This window comes from Bos indicus x Bos taurus, chromosome 9, assembly GCF_003369695.1.
Source record: "Bos indicus x Bos taurus breed Angus x Brahman F1 hybrid chromosome 9, Bos_hybrid_MaternalHap_v2.0, whole genome shotgun sequence".
NCBI lineage: Eukaryota > Metazoa > Chordata > Mammalia > Artiodactyla > Bovidae > Bos > Bos indicus x Bos taurus.
The window spans coordinates 74,843,682-74,860,192 of record NC_040084.1 but is presented as its reverse complement, the minus strand read 5'-3'; the positions used below and the strand labels follow the sequence as shown (position 1 = coordinate 74,860,192).

At 40.3% G+C, this 16,511-nt stretch overlaps 1 protein-coding gene across 1 annotated transcript in view; it reads right to left on the bottom strand.

The window, feature by feature from the left end:
- The window catches only part of PEX7 (peroxisomal biogenesis factor 7), a 78,817-nt gene extending 62,520 nt beyond the window's left edge, over positions 1 to 16,297 (bottom strand). Inside the window, exons 1-5 of the mRNA XM_027551672.1 lie at positions 16,047 to 16,297; positions 14,238 to 14,295; positions 12,648 to 12,798; positions 1,841 to 1,918; positions 1,344 to 1,452 (exon numbers count right to left, since the gene is read on the bottom strand). Coding sequence (XP_027407473.1) covers positions 1,344 to 1,452; positions 1,841 to 1,918; positions 12,648 to 12,798; positions 14,238 to 14,295; positions 16,047 to 16,176 — 526 coding nt within the window. The 5' untranslated portion in view covers positions 16,177 to 16,297. The remainder of the gene's footprint in view (positions 1 to 1,343; positions 1,453 to 1,840; positions 1,919 to 12,647; positions 12,799 to 14,237; positions 14,296 to 16,046) is intronic.
- Positions 16,298 to 16,511: the final 214 nt, after the last annotated feature.

Genomic DNA, 16,511 nt, shown 5'->3' with positions numbered 1-16,511 from the left:
CTGGTTTCCAACTTGGAAAGATTCATAACTGGTTATGACCTACCTTAGACAGATCATGAATTAATCGTTAATTAAATCATATTTGTTCATTAATAGTTATGGTTGTCAAATTTACATTATGAAAAGTCATGGTGTGACAGATATTATGATATTACTAAGAATTAATATTCCATTCTAAACCACATGAATATAACTGTGACTTCCAATGTACTGTTTCCCCACTGGGAATGACTCTACCTTCTAACCAGGGACAGAAAGGAAAATTGTTCTTGCTGTCTCAGGCCTCTTCTCCCCCTCACCCTCTGGGAGGACCTTGCCACTGAACTTGTTCATGTAAAGCCAGGACCACAGAAGTATGACAGGCTAGGCTGGTGGGAAAAAAGGTAAAAGAAAGAAAGCACAAGCGCTGTGAGGGCCGGGCGCACGCGCTGTGAGGGCAGGGCGTAGGCGCTGTGAGGGCAGGGCGTAGGTGCTGTGAGGGCAGGGCTGCAGGGTGTGAAAGGCACACAGCCAGGCGAGAGGTGCTCTGGAGCAGCCAGGGGCGAGTGAAGATGCAGACCAGTATTTCAATGACCATTTGGCAGGTGGCCCATGTTGTTTTAAATGGACTGCAGACAAGCTATGCGATGTTTCTCTACAAATTATGTATGTTATATTGTTCAGATTATATATGATTTATGAATCAGCCTAAAAGAACCAAATTTGTAAACCCTCATGCAAACAGTACAAAGTCTAATTTTTAAATGTCTGTAAAAGGACTTCTCTCCATTAAAAAATATAGAGATATATAAATGTATGTATCTCCTTAATCTTAGAATTGAAGACATACATTAAAAGCAAACAGGAAAAATGATCATACTAAATACAGTCTTGCTATGGCTTAGTGGCAATGAATTAAAGAGAATATCCCTAAAAGAGGGGTAAATATCAAGCAAAGGAGGTTAACTATGTGCGAGACATTTTGTATTTCCTTATTTCATCCTGTGAACAACTCCACAAGTCAGACATTCTTAGCCCCATTTTACTGATGAGAAAAGTCATCACATCACCCTGAGGTCCCACAATCGACCACTGAAGAGAGTTTCCAAATTCAATCAAGTTCGATGTCAGAGTCCTCACTTTGTTCCTTACCTCTCATCTCACCAAAAAAGTACATGTTAAGGGAAAAGGTTAGAAGCAGGTTGGCTAATTCTTGTCTAGAGACTAAGAAAGAATGAAATAGTCTCAAGAGTTCAAGTTAGGAATGCTTACTTCTCCAAACCTAAGGTACACAGCGCCACCTTCTGGGGAAAGTGAGGTCACCATTCATCACAAACAAGGTTTTTGGTAAATGTATTATTTACCTGAGGATGAAGCAAAGCAGCCAGGAATGTGGGGAGACCAGATGGTGCTATAAATGACACTTTCATGGCCTCTAAAAGTGCACAGAGACTTTCCAACAGTTGGATCCCACTACAAATAAAGGAACAGATTAATTACTTAACAGAAGTAAATTAAAATGTATGCATTATATATACTATATATGATACATCATATATATATATATTAATATGTATATACACATACAATATACACAAATGTCTCAAGGATTTATGTAAAGTGTATTTTTATATAAAGCAATATAGCATTTAAGAGGCCAAAATAATCAATGCTTAGCTAATTATTTATAGCTCAAAGATTAGAAAATTTTAAATTCTAATAAACGCTTTAGTATAATGTTTTTTGAAAAGAAAATTAGCTAACTGACAAGCAAGAGAAGTATGTTCTAGAAAATAAAAAACTCGAGTGGACACTCTGAGGAAGGGACTATCTGGTTTTATATACAGTAATGCTGACATACCAGTTTGACAGTTTGATCCCATGAGCCAGACACCACAAGCTGTTCACCTCTGGTTTGGCTCCAATCAACACTGTACACCTAAAACATTTAAAAGTGTCATTTATAAAGCGAAAGAGCTGGGGCGGGGGAGACACATGTATACCTATGGCCGATTCGTGCTGATGTGTGGCAGAAACCATCACAGTGCTGTAATTATCCTCCAATTAAAATAAATAAATTTTAAAAAGGAAAGAGCATCAAGTTCAACATTACATCTTATCTGTTTATAACAGAATAGTCACTCAGAACAACTAATTCACTTGGTTAAAACATCAAAGCTCTACAAATCTCCACATGGTGTCAGAGAAAGGTCATCGTGTCCATGTCCCTAGACTTACCCCTAACAGATAAGACTCTACTCTACAGAGTTGAGAATCCTACAGAGTATTTCTAAGACCTTTTCCACTAAAACAAATTATACATATGCTTAAACCTCCCAATAAATCACTGTCTGCAGCACCCTGAAGAAACATTAGAGAAGATTAGGAAGTTAGTCATCTAAAAACACTTGCCAGGCCAAAGTTTATCAGAAAGTATTAAAATTCAATTAATATCCGTTTTAGTCTTTCTTGATAAAAGCATAGAGGAATGAGGTTTTCCTTTCAGATCTCTTGGTAAACAGCTTCAGTTATCTAATGCTGCTCTCAGTAAACCACTTCAAGTGAATTATTTGAAAATGTATGGAAACAGTTTTAATCCTGTTATCAGATACAAGAGGTCATATACAGATCACTACTGGAAGCTAAGTTCAACTAAATTATGTGCATAATTAAACTTCACAAAAGCAGTCCTGCCCCAGACCCAATAATATGCCACTAAGTGTGAACAGCCAGCAGGTTTATCTTGAATCTAAAAACTCTACCATATTTATGTAGGAAGTATGACTGTCTGGGGTTTGTGGCAGCTAAAGTATGGGTTCCCTGTTCTCTGCTGCCTAATGCTATGCCTAGCCATATTGAAACCTGAGTTTAAAACCAAAAAAATTAGTAACACTGATTCTGCCTTTACTTAAAACTTTGATATTTTGCTCATTGTAGATTTACATTAAATTTGATTTCAAAAATACTGCATTAAGAGATTGTTCAGGGCTTCCCAGGTGGCGCTAGTGGTAAAGAACACACCTGCCCATCCAGGAAATGAGTCTGACACTCGACTGAAGCGACTTAGCATGAACACAAGAGATTATTTATCTTGACTACTGAGCTTTTTGTGTACAGTCACTCAGTCCTGTCGGACTCTTTGCAACCCTGTGGACTGTAGCCTGCCAGGTTCCTCTGTCCATGGCATTTTCCAGGCAAAAATACTGGAGTGGGTTGCCATTTCCTCCTCTAGGGGATCTTTCTGACCAGGGATCAAACCCATGTCTGTTGTGTCTCCCGCATTGGCAGGTGAGTTCTTTAGCACTAATGCCACCTGGGAAGTTTTTTGGGGTGGCTCAGACAGTAAAGTGTCTGCCTACAATGCAGGAGACCTAGGTTCAACCCCTGGGTCGGGAAGATCTCCTGGAGAAGGAAATGGCAACCCAATCCAGTATTCTTGCCTGGAAAATCCCATGGACGGAGGAGCCTGCTAGGCTACATTCCATGGGGTTGCAAAGAGTTGGACACGACTGAGCAACTTCACTTTCACTTTACTTAAATTATATACCCAAGGTAAGTACTTCACCACTCTAGTTCTGGCCCAGCTGCAGCCTGTATTCTTAAAAAAGAGAGAAGAGCAGTTAGAACACCAAAGAAATCACAACCCAGCAACAGAGTAGCTCATAAAGTACACAGTGGGGTCAGCAAAATCCAAAGAGGTGCTGCAGTCATCTGTCAGTTACGGATGGAAAAAGACAAGCTTGGAGGCAACCAGAGAAGATCTTGAGACCGAAAGAGTCTGTGCTCATTGCAATATAATGATTTAAAAAACCAAATTTATCTCTACAACCTGCATCATTGCTAAGTAATTATAAAGAGCTACTGCTAACATCATTAGCTCAGACTCCTCTGCCCCTACACATTTCCAACGTGACACAGGACTTGAAACCTTATGACTTCTCATTTTTAAAACTTTAAGAGCCTCCATGGGCTCAGAGAAAACCCAGCCCCAAAGATAACAAAAGACAGGAGGTATGAAAACTATGCTGCTGCCAGTGCTGCTGCCAGCTCTGCTTTGTGACACAGGACAAAGTGACAAACATCAAGGTCTAGGACAACAAGACCGAGCATAGAACACACGTGGTGAGGTTTAAAATGGGCTAAAAAAGAAGGAGACAAAGGTGACTCAATCAATAAATACTTTTTGTTTGCTTTACTGTGTTTAAAATACTGGGACATGGAAACGTAACAGTGTAAGCCAGGATACTATGTTTAAAACACAAAAACTGTAGACCATGAATACAAAAGCTGATGGGATGGAAAATTCAGCTTGATGCCCAGAAGAGAAGAATCTTAGCGAGGCCCTGAAGGCTGGCTAAAATGTCAATAGCAGAAGGCAGAGGTGAAAACAGTGAACAGGAACTCCCTCAAAGACATAAATGGGGACATAAAGCTCCCTAGGGATGGGAACTAGTGAACGCTGCAAGATAAGACCAAGGTTTTGTGCCTGGGGACTGTCAGCGATGGTGGCATTCACACCACTGGAAGACTGGAGGAAGAGTGATAATGTGTAATTTTAGACATGGTGAGTTTGAGGTGACAGCCTGATAGTCAAGTGGAAATGTCTAGGAAGGACAGGGTTTGGGCATTAACCTCAAGTCCTGAAAAAAAATGTACAGCAAGAGAGATGTTTGGGAGACAGCCAAAAAGGAATGACTGGATTCCATTATCCCAACCTCAAGTCAAATCTATTCAATAAATGTTTACTATGAACAAGGGACAAAGAGTATAGTGTTAGGCAAGACAGATAAAGTACCAGCCTTCGTGGATCTTATACTTTAGCAAGGGAAGATGCGCTATAAGTATATAATTTCAGGTTGCGATTAAAAAAAACTATTCAGAAAAATAATGCAGAGTAAGAAGACTAGAAAATAATAACAAGGGTCGGGAGGGGGACAGGTCACTGCTCAGTAAAGTCCTAAGTGAAGATGTCTCTGAACAGAGACCTGAGTGCAGTAAGACAGAACCCTGCAGATTTGAGAGGAAAGGTTTCCAAAGCAAAGAGCAAGCCTGAAGAAGGAAACAAGCTTATCACACCTTAAGACCAGCAAGGTCAAACGGTTCAGAGCAACAAGACTCCAAAGGGCCATGAGTTTGTATGTAATTTCTCTGAAGAGGCTACAACCATCAACCATAAGCGACCACCTACATTACAGGATGCTTCTGACTACTCCCTCCTCCATTCTTGTTCACCTCCAATCCATTACCCATTTGCTGTTGGTCAGTTGGGAAGTGGGATTTGACTCTGTGACCCCATGGGCTGCAGCATGCCAGGCTTCTCTTACCTCCACTATTTCCCAGTGTTTGCTCAAATCCATGTCCATTGAGTTGGTGATGCTATCTAATTGTCTCACACTCTGCTGCTCACTACATGGCTCCGACAGCCTACCAGCTTCACTCAACAACAGATTCAGTCATGCTGTTGCTTTTCAGCCAAAGGTCAGAATCATGCAAAACTAGGCATGAATTAGGAGTGCATGTATATGCATAAAACTAAAAGGAAAAATAAAGAAGATATAAATAGAAAATTCAGGATAATGGTTGCTCTTGGGAAAAGAGGAGGATGAAGGACTGACTCGGAAAAAAAAGAAGCTACAGGAAGGACAGAAGCAGTAACCAGGGGCTCCAATGGTACAGGTAATGTTTTATTTCTTAACCTAAATGATGAATGTGTAAGTGCTCACTATATATTTTTACAACTCACATATATTTTATATGTACGAAATGTATCATAGGAAAATTTTTAAATCTGCAGTATTCTTCCACTGATCTTATCATAACAGCCAAAATGCTAACTGCTTCAGGCACACAGACTCAGCCCTTCCCTTGCAAGCAAACACTTTATTTTGCCTTGAACCCTGTCCTCTGACATCTCCACCTGAATAGTTCATTCCAACTGTCTCCCCAGACTCAAGGATGTCCTCCCGGTCCCTTCCCCCAGGCCAGATCCTCCCCTCTCATAGCATTCTGTACATTCACAGCATGTATTACATTCCAAATTAGATAACCCAGCAGCTTAAGCCTCTCTTTCCTAGAGAGGGAAAGGACCTTGCCTGACGTGTTCATCTTCCCTGTTAGGCCTCATACAGTTCCTTGCAGACAGAGAGTTAATCTAAGTTTCTGGACTGAATGAGGAACAGAGAAACAATCTGGATGGAAAGCGTATCTCACATCAGTCTATGGTTCTATCTTTTCCCCAGTCCCAATTCCCGGCTCCACTCCCATTCAAAGAGCGGACATGGCAAATGATTAAGTTAAATATAAAAGGAAGAGCGATATGCAGCTATACTTTAAAAACAGGGTCCTCTGAAGGCCTATTTTATGAGATTACTCTTGGTAGTGGTGAAGAAAATTAATTGGGAAATTGCAAAAAGGAAAAAAAAAAAACACTGAACAATACTTTGTGGGGCTTTATGAAATCTGAATCTCATCAAAACCACAGTTTGAGGAGGACAAATTCTATTACTGAATCCAATTCCCATAGTGCTCAGTTTTAATCTACTGCACAGTATTGCCCTTTTTCAAGTTGGCCTATTTAATTAAAAATCATCAAATAAAAACTGTATCCAGAATGTTCATACTTATCTGTATCAATACAAAGGAAAGGGACACTGAATTTTAAATTACTGAGCGATTAGAAAGGGCTGCATTTTTTAAATATTAAACAAATTAAAAAGTATTTTCCATTATAGATATTTTAAAATGCACATAAGAGTAGAGAAACCAGCATAACAAATCCTCAGGTATCCAACACACACCTTCCTTAATTATCAACATTTTACCCATCCTATTTCATCTGTTCTGTTACCAACTGAATGACTGTTGGAGTATTTTAACATCAGACTGTTTCATTCACAAATACTTCAGAAGTAAGAATGTTTTCACCTTTTACATGAGCACAAGGCCATTTTCACACCTTAGATTAACAACAGCTCCTTAACATCATCTAATACTTAGTCCATATTCCTATTTCCCTAACTGCATCAAAAACATCTTTTCTGGTTGGTTTACCAGGTGGCGCAGTTGGTAAAAAAAAAAAAAACAACCCGCCTCCAGTGCAGGAGATGCAACAGATGTGGGTTCGATCCCTGGGTCAGGAAGATCCCCTGGAGGAGGAAACTGCAACCCACTCCAGTATTCTTGCCTAGAAAATTCCATGGAAGGAGGAGCCTGGTGGGTTACAGTCTTTTGGGGTTGCAAAAAGTCAGTCACAATGGAGCATGCACACTCGAATCTGAACGAGAATCCAAAGTTCATATTTTATACTCAGCTGTTATGTCTCTTAAATCTTTTCTAATCTAAGAAAATTCCCTCCCCACCTTCGTTTTCCTGCCGCCTTACCCCACCAATGACATTTATTTGTTGAAGAAACAAAATTATTGGTCCTACGGAATGTTCTACATTCTGAATTTGACTTGTTTCCTCATGGTAGTGTTCAACTTTTTCCTCTACCCTTCTTATTTTATTTAAATTGGAATTTAGATCTAGAGGCTTGATTCCATTCAGTTCAGTCTTTTTTTTAGCTTCCTATTGTATTAGGAAGATTCTATTACAAGAAATTCTGCACACCAATTATTTGATTACACCACAATGAAATTCATATAGGAAAAGCAGGATAAATGCCTTGATTCTTTATTTATCAATTCATGATCAAAGACTTTAAATAGATCAAATATCTCTTAATTAAAGTTTTTCAGCAAACTGATATGCCTCACTATTTGACAATGAAGACAAACTTTAACTATTTTTAAAAACTGTAAAAAGCACACTGAGAATCAGATGTCGAAGTATTAAACTGAATCTGTCATCTTTAAAGTCACTTTTAACTCACTCTCAACGGCACTATGCTATAAGCCATGAGGTCAGAAACAAAAGTCTCAATTCACTCTTTTTTCTCCTTCTTGCTGAATCTTTTAAAATATTCTCATTCTTCCATTCCAATTATATATTCAACAGCAGGCTAAGCTAAAGGCATTCTATGGGGCTCAAAAGACATAATGGCCTCTACAGTTAAACAATACAGAGAAAAAGCAATTCCTGCTTTGATGCTAAGTTTAGAAGCCATGCAAAGGGAAAATGTCCATGCTTTTCTTTCTTTTCATGTCACCTTCATTCCTTTAGGCCTAAAATACATCTAGGTCTTGGATGTCTCCTTTTTGCTTCAGTGACTATTCATCTGACTATCAGAAAACTAATGGCTAAACTTAATTTATTCAACACTGTTTCCTGAATATTCAACGAATATTTAGTAGCTCCTCAAAACTGTTTGGTTTTAAATCAGTCCTTTTAAGTGTTTCTGCATACTTGGTGTAAGAGACAAACTTTAAATAAATGCTGTATTTCTCTCTAATGAAAAATGCCAGATACTTGGTATTTTAATACTGAGCTTTTAGGCCGATCACCAGAAATTCTCTTAATCTCATGGAGGATGACTTTTCTGAGGGCCTGACAGTCCTCCACTCATTATGCTGCTTGGTGTGGATTGACTTTTACTAACCATCATGAGAAAGACAAGAAGTAATATTGCAGCATGCACTGATGGGTACCTTCCCAACCACCAATCTCCCTTTCTCCTTGCTCAGTGAATCACAGCTCTGTCCTTTAGGGAAAGCTCTGTCCCTTCCTCGCTCACACCATGGGTGAACTTACTCAGGTGATAGCACATGAGTGGTGGCTTGTTTACCTCACAAGTGACAGAGTTGAGACTGGGCATATAGTGAGATGATACTAGGCTGGTGCAAAAGTAATTGAGCTTTTTGCACTGTCGAAATGTGCCATTTGACACTGAAATTGATTCTTAAGTAAATGTGGTTATGTTATACATCATTTAAATGCACATCTCTCACTTTATGTTTTTTTGCTAATGACTTGTTACTTGCTGTTCATATGTATTTTAGACCATGGAAATGATGATAGACAAAAAGCAAAGTCAAGCAATTTTCTTATTCAAGTTCAAAATGGGTCATAAAGCAGCGGAGACAACTTGCAATATCAACAATGCATTTGGCCCAGGAACTGCTAACAAACAGACAGTGCAGTGGTAGTTCAGGAAGTTTTGCAAAGGAGACAAGAGCTTTGAAGATGAGGAACATAGTGGCCAGCCATCAGAAGTTGACGACCACCAATTGAGAGCCATCACTGAAGCTGATCCTCTTACAACTACATAAGAAGCTGCCAAAGAACTCAATGTCGACCATGGTCGTTCAGCATTTGAAGCAAATTGGAAAGGTGCAAAAACTCAGTAAGTGGGTGCCTCATGAGCTGACCACGAATCAAAAGAAACTGTCTTTTGAAGTATCACCTTCTCTTATTCTATGCAACAACAATAAACCATTTCTTGATCGGATTGTGATGTGCGACAAAAAGTGGATTCTATATGACAACGAGCCTTGACCAGCTCAGTGGTTGGACTGAGAAGCTCCAAAGCGCTTCCCAAAGCCAAACTTGCTGCTTGGTGGTCTGCTGTTGGTCTGATGCACTACAGATTTCTGAATTCCATTACATCTGAGAAGTATGCTCAGCAAATGGGTGAGACCTGCCAAAAACTGCAACACCTGCCTCTGGTGTTGGTCAACAGCAAGAGCCCAATTCTTCTCTATGACAACGCCCAACCGCACACCACACAACCAATGCTTCAAAAGTTGAACAAATTGGACTACGAAGTCTCACCTCACCCACCATATTCACCAGACCTCTGACTAACCGACTACCACTTCTTCAAGCATCCTAAAAACTTTTTGCAGGGATAACACTTCCACAGCCAGCAGGAGGCAGAAAATGTTTTCCAAGAGTTCACTACATCCCACCAAAGCACGGACTTTTATATTACAGGAATAAAGTTATTTCTCATGGCAAAAATGTGTTGATTGTAATGCTTATGTTGATAATAAAGTTTTTTTTTTTTTTTTAGAGTCTAGTTATAATGATTTAAGACTCATGGCCCGAAACCACAATTACGTTTGCAGCAAGCTAATAACTGGAACCATAGAAGTGTAAGAATAAAGAAATCCACTGAGGAGAGCAGAGTGGAAAGGTGGGAGAAACCTGGGTATTTGATGATACTGTCAAGCCTAAATTAACCAAACCTGGACCCATGCCACCTCCATATGCCTGGTTATGTGAAATAATACACTCTGATTGTTGAATGCACTTTTACTCAGGTTTTCTCTTATTCTAATGGCCAAGGCATCTGATACAAATGTTTATAAAAAATTGCATTTGAAAAGAAAATTAAGAAGGACAACCTAGAATAAAAGTCTGAAAAAACAAGTAATAACATGTCTTCAAAAAATTAGTTATATAATTATAGAAAAAAACTTGTAAACTACTAGTTTAACAGTAACTCAAACAACAAAGATCAAGGTACTTTTTTCAAGTTAACTAAAAGTAACCCAGTACTACAACTTGGCTCAGGAAAATATTACAACCATTTTAAGCAATATTATTAGAACTACAGGCTTAAGATCATGGTGGCAAAGTCATAAAAAGCTCAACACTGATAATCATATTTCTGGAATAAATTAGGTTTACAACGTTAAAAGCAACATTGTAAAACAGGAGATTACCCAAAGGAGTTTACCAGGAGGGTGAAAGATAAAGAGACTGCATGACCTGAGGACAGGCCAAAGGAATTATTAATACAAATGCATAGTCTGGAAGACAGAAGACTTAGAGAGGGCATGATGACTACTTCCAAGGGTTCCCCTTGGAAGGGGGGACAGGACTTGGTTTCATCATGTCAGAGAAAGGCATTAGAAGCAATAGTGGGTTGATACTGAAGATAGATTTGGTTTTAAGAAAGCAACTAACCAACAGAGCAATCAAAAAGCCAAATAGGGTCTTCCCTGGTGGTTCAGTGGTTAAGAATACAATTTGCAACGAAGGCAAAACGGATCCCTGGTTGGGGAAGATCCCGCATGCCACAGAGCAACTAAGCCCGTCTGCCACAACTACTGAGCCCATGCACTGCAGCTACTGGAGTCCATGGCCTAGAGCCCGTGCTCTGCAATAAGAGAAGTCATGGCAATGAGAAGCTTGCACATCGCAAAGAAGAGTACCCTGCCTGCTGCAACTAGAGAAAGCCTGTGTGCAGCCATCACAGCCAAAAAATAAACAAGTAAATCTTAAAAAACAAAGCCAAATAAGTTATCATATAAGAGAGTGAAATTCACTTTCACTGAGATGAAGTAAAGATGGAGTTGCAATCACAAAGAACATTCTAGAACAGTATTTTTCAGAATTGTAGCAGTACACACACATCACTGGTTGTACAAGACATGATTTTAACTGGTACCTACATTTAATCTTATTATGTATTTATTTTACCATACATTAAATAAATGTACATACTAAGCCATCAGTTCCATGGTTTCACAAATATATGCTGTTTTAGGATAAGTGAAATAACAATGTAAAGTTCATTTAAAGGAAAACATTAAACCAGTATCTCAGATTTAACATAACTGGATATATTACTTTGTGATTTGTTAGTTACAACCCTAGAATTTATACAGATAAGCAATACAAGGCCCAAAGATTTAAGAAAAAATTTTTGAGAGGGAAAAATAATTTTAAAAAAGAAAGAAAAAACATTCAGTTAACTATAAGTAATACATGGAAATGGCAAAAATTATGAAGGTACCACAAAAACGACTTAATTCTGGACATGCTGCTTTGTGAGGATTCTTCCACTGAACATCCTAAAACTAAAGTTTCTTCTTTATCAAAGTTGTCTTGGTGTTCAGTGGTTCTATCAAAATACAATCATTCATAACTACATCTACTCAAAGATCCTCCTTCACAATAAAATGGAAGAACTGAAATTTTCTATTATTTTCATCACAATCTCAGAAATTATGATTTTTAATAGCTAGAGCTATAAAAATGATGTCTAGAATCTTCACATAACTACTCTGTTATTACAAAAAACTAACACTCTTGCATCTATTAAGCATTTACTGAAGCCAGGAACTGTGCTGGACACAAATTTGAAAGTAAATTTGCAAGTATTCATTTGAAGGATCTACTGAGAAAATTTTTAAAACACACCCAAGGAGAAAATTTTTACTATCATGTTCAGTAAAAGTATATATGTATTTTAATATGACTGAAGGCCAAACTATTTTCTATGCTACCCATACACACAGACAATATCTAATACATGAACAAGATTTAGTTTCAAAACTTATTTGGTAAGCTCTGCTTTATATTCAGGATTTCATGCTCATGCTTAAATATATTCTGAAAATCCTTGGGGAAGCCCTAAAGGCAATCTTACAACGTCTGGGTGAAAAGTCCGCCTACCTCTATTTTAAGGCAGTGTATGGAGGCATAGCCTGTCTAAAGCCTAAAGAAAGTAATGGGCCTCTGGAGGAAACAGTGCCACAGTATACTTCCTACCAGAGGCGTTTTTACTGACTAATGAGAAGCCTGACCTTTTCTTCTTTCCCAGCTCCTTAGGCCAAGAGGTACTTGATGTTTGGATAATCAAATAACCAGTGACATCTAACATGTACAAGAAACACTAAAACTTAAACTTCGTGTCCCCTGAAGACATTTCCCCATGTGTCCATCCCCAAATGGATTTCAACCAAAGAAAAATAACTAGCCCAGAAAGACCTCCTTCCTACCTCCTGAGTGTGCTCCTTGAAGACCTGCAGCGGCCCTGTGGCCCTGGCGGTATCCCAGAGCTGTAAGGAGCCGTCGCCACTGCAGGTGACCAGCACATGCTCATTGTTCTCACTCCAGGTCACGTCAAACAAACCGTCATTCCAGTCAAAGCTACAGCAGGAAAATTAAAACCAGAAAATCTAGTTACATAGGCAGGTGAACATACAATAACAATCTTTTTTTTTTTTTTTCAGTTTATCACATATTTTAACACAGCATCTCACAATGTCTTCACAAATATGGGAGATTTGTAGAGTAGGCACTTGATAGATGCAGAAACAAGTGCTGCTGCTGCTGCGTCGCTTCAGTCGTGTCCGACTCTGTGCAACCCCATAGACGGCAGCCCACCAGGCTCCCCCGTCCCTGGGATTCTCCAGGCAAGAACACTGCAGTGGGTTGCCATTTCCTTCTCCAATGCATAAAAGTGGAAAGTGAAAGTGAAGCCCCTCAGTCGTGTCCGACTCTTAGCGACCCCATGGACTGCAGCCTACCAGGCTCCTCCGTCCATGGGATTTTCCAGGCAAGAGTACTGGAGTGGGTTGCCATTGCCTTCTCCAAAACAAGTGCAGAGAACCTTAAAAGAACAGCTCACTCACAAGGCCAGAGAACTGCACAGCAAATTAACATCAGTCCATGGGGTTTTCCAGGCAAGAGTACTGGAGTGGGTTGCCATTGCCTTCTCCGAAACAAGTGCAGAGAACCTTAAAAGAACAGCTCACTCACAAGGCCAGAGAACTGCACAGCAAATTAACATCAGGGCTTCCAGCTAGAAATAGGACACCATTTACATGAGAACACGCTGCCACACTTGGGTGCTCGCTGTCTTCTGTGGTTCAAAGGAGGGATCAGCAAGCACTTGAAAGTATCAATTTAGATCAATAATTTCAGTGTTTCCCATAAATCTTTCACCTGAGGTATCAGCAGGTAATTATTTTCTGAGGAAATTTCCTTTCCTTTCTCTACCCTTGACTAACTCTGATGGAGGTGTTAATGAATCTAACAGTCACATAGATAAGAAAAGTACAGAATGAAGAAAGGGAAAGAGGTAATAATTAGCTCCTGAATGAGTAAAGCTAACCTACACTAAGACACAAAGGTGACTTTCCTGGTGGTCCAGTGGTTAAGAATCCACCTTGCAATTCAGAGGATGCAGGTCTGGGAACTAAGATCCCAGACGCCCTGCGCAACTAAGGCCACACACCACAACAAAGGATTCCATGTGACACAAAAAATATCCTGTGTGCCACAACTAAGACTTGATGCAGCCAAATACATAGATTTTTTTAAAAAGCAAAGATAGGAATGTCAAGCAGGATACCAACTAGCTCACATTTCTGTATGTTTAAGTTTTATCATTTATAAGTGAATACTGAACGACGAGAGATTTAGAAGAAAAATGACATAATCACAAGTTAATGGCAAAAATCAGTTCCACACTATGCAAATCCTGAAGGCTTTTTTATGTTACAAATTAAAACATCTTACTGATTACAAAGATTTAAAACCAAAAACAACAGAGAATACATATAATTTTAATAGAACCATCTTACCTTCTAAAAAGCCTAAGCCCAGATTCATTTTGATCCAATATTAGCAGAGTTCCACTGCCTAAAGGAGAAAAAAGTTGAGGTCAAGGCAAAGCGGTATTAAGAACTGAGAACAATACTACAGTCACAAATTCCTCCCTACAGTTCCTTGAGGCCACATAAACAAAACGATCAGGACCGTGCTCTCCATTTCTGTCTCTCTACATTGTACTTCAATAATTAAATATTAAATTTACTGTCTCACCTACACCTGGATTCCAGACACAGCTGAACAGGGAAGAGATATTTAAGTGCATCCTCTATGGCCAGGATGACATGCACACAAACCTCCCAAACATGTGTGATCATTCCTATTCACAGGTGAGAAAACTCAGGCTTATAGACACCAGGGACTGAACCTTCTACTATAATACATCACACTGCCTCCACAAAAAACCTAAAATACATTGTGTGTGATTTAAAAACACATACCTGGTGGATTTTACCACATACTTGGCAGTAAAGTGCTGAACACGATATACCATTACCTACCAAAGAGGAATTATTTTACTGAAGATCAGTGTATTTTAGAAAGTTATATTTGTTACACAGTTGGAAGAAAAAAAAAAGCTGTATTTATACATGATTGACTTAAAAAAAAACACCAACTCCTTTTAGAGAGATTTTTAAGGATTTAATTTAAAATATCATTACAAACTCAGGAGTCTTCAACCTTAAAGGTGGGCAAGTATTGCAAATCTGAATTTGCAACCACTAAAAGCTAATAGTGAAGCAAATATTTCTCCCCTTCTGAGTTGTAGAAATCACTTTTTTATCAACTTTATGATTCTACAAAAAAAAAAAAACACCACCACCACTATCGCGATCTGATATTATGCAATGAATTGTTTCATAGAATTTCAGTGTGTAAACAAGACCTAGGAAATGAATTAAAAGAAAGTCCAAAATCAAGAAAGGAATCCTGCCTTTCAACCAGAGACAATTAACTTGAGACTCTAACTGCCTGTATATGTCTGTATTCCTCCCAAGACAACAAAGGACTTAGAGCTTCATGAATTTCTCGCTCGTTCTTGCAGGGAAACTCCTAGCGTCTGTTCATTGGAAGGACTGATGCTGAAGCTGAAACTCCAATACTCTGGCCACCTGATGCGAAGAACTGACTCCTTGGAAAAGACCCTGATGCTGGGAAAGATTGAAGGCAGGAGGAGAAGGGGACGACAGAGGATGAGATGGTTGGATGGCATCACCGACTGGATGGATATGAGTTTGAGTAAGCTCCTGGAGTTGGTGATGGAGAGGGAGGCCTGGCGTGCTACAGTCCATGGGGTCGCAGAGTCGGACACGACTGAGCGACTGAACAGAACTGAACAGGGTGCATTCTTACAACGCACAGCCTGTGGTGAATGCGGTCCAATTAGCCGGTACTGGAGTGATCCTGCAGACCGTCTTCCAAGTGTTGTGGGTCCGGTCGGACCGGTAAGAGGGGCCAGTGGGGTTCAGCCAGCTCTCCGCAGAGCCACTCGTACCCGGAGGGGTGTGTGTCATGTGGGCGAAGGAGTTGGTGAGCTTTTTAAGAGTAAGGACTACGGGCACTAGGCACCTTCCACATCCTGCCTCCGCACAGTAAGTGGAAAGGTGAGATACTCTACTCTAGACCAACTCCCTACACTGGACAAAAACGGTCAGGAAGCCAGCCAACTCCTTGGCTATCCTTGGCCTTCTTTTGCCCCGCCTTCTACTGTCGGAAGTGATTTCCGACCACGGGGAGGAGCTGGACCTTTGCTGGAACCCGCCCCCGCCCGGGGGGCTCACCCGCGATGCCGTAGTGCTGCGAGGCGGCGCAGGCCAGTCGGCCCGGCAGGTACGGGGAGAACTCGGCGGCGTAGCCGTGGCGGCCGGGCACCCGCAGCGTCCGTACCCCTCCGCCGGGCGTCGCGCTCATCCCGCCCGCCGCCTTCGGCCCTCGCCGCTTTGGCCGCCGAAGCCGTTCCGAATAAGAAGCGGACCGTCCGAACTCGCTAAAAGAGTTAGACTCTAGCAGCCAAGGCGGAAGTGAAGACACCGGGTGCCCTGAATGCTAGATTTCGATTGGTCCGCAAGGGAAAGGGAATTGACTCTGACGGAGGCCATACTTGTTTTGGGCAAAACATACGCTTGGCGCCGGCTGTAATGAATTAAACCTGAAGGTAGTTTTTCAAGGATTAAGTGGTGATTCTGACACCTTTTGTTTTTACATCTCAGCCTCCACCGCGGGCTATATGGTTCTTATTAATTCGT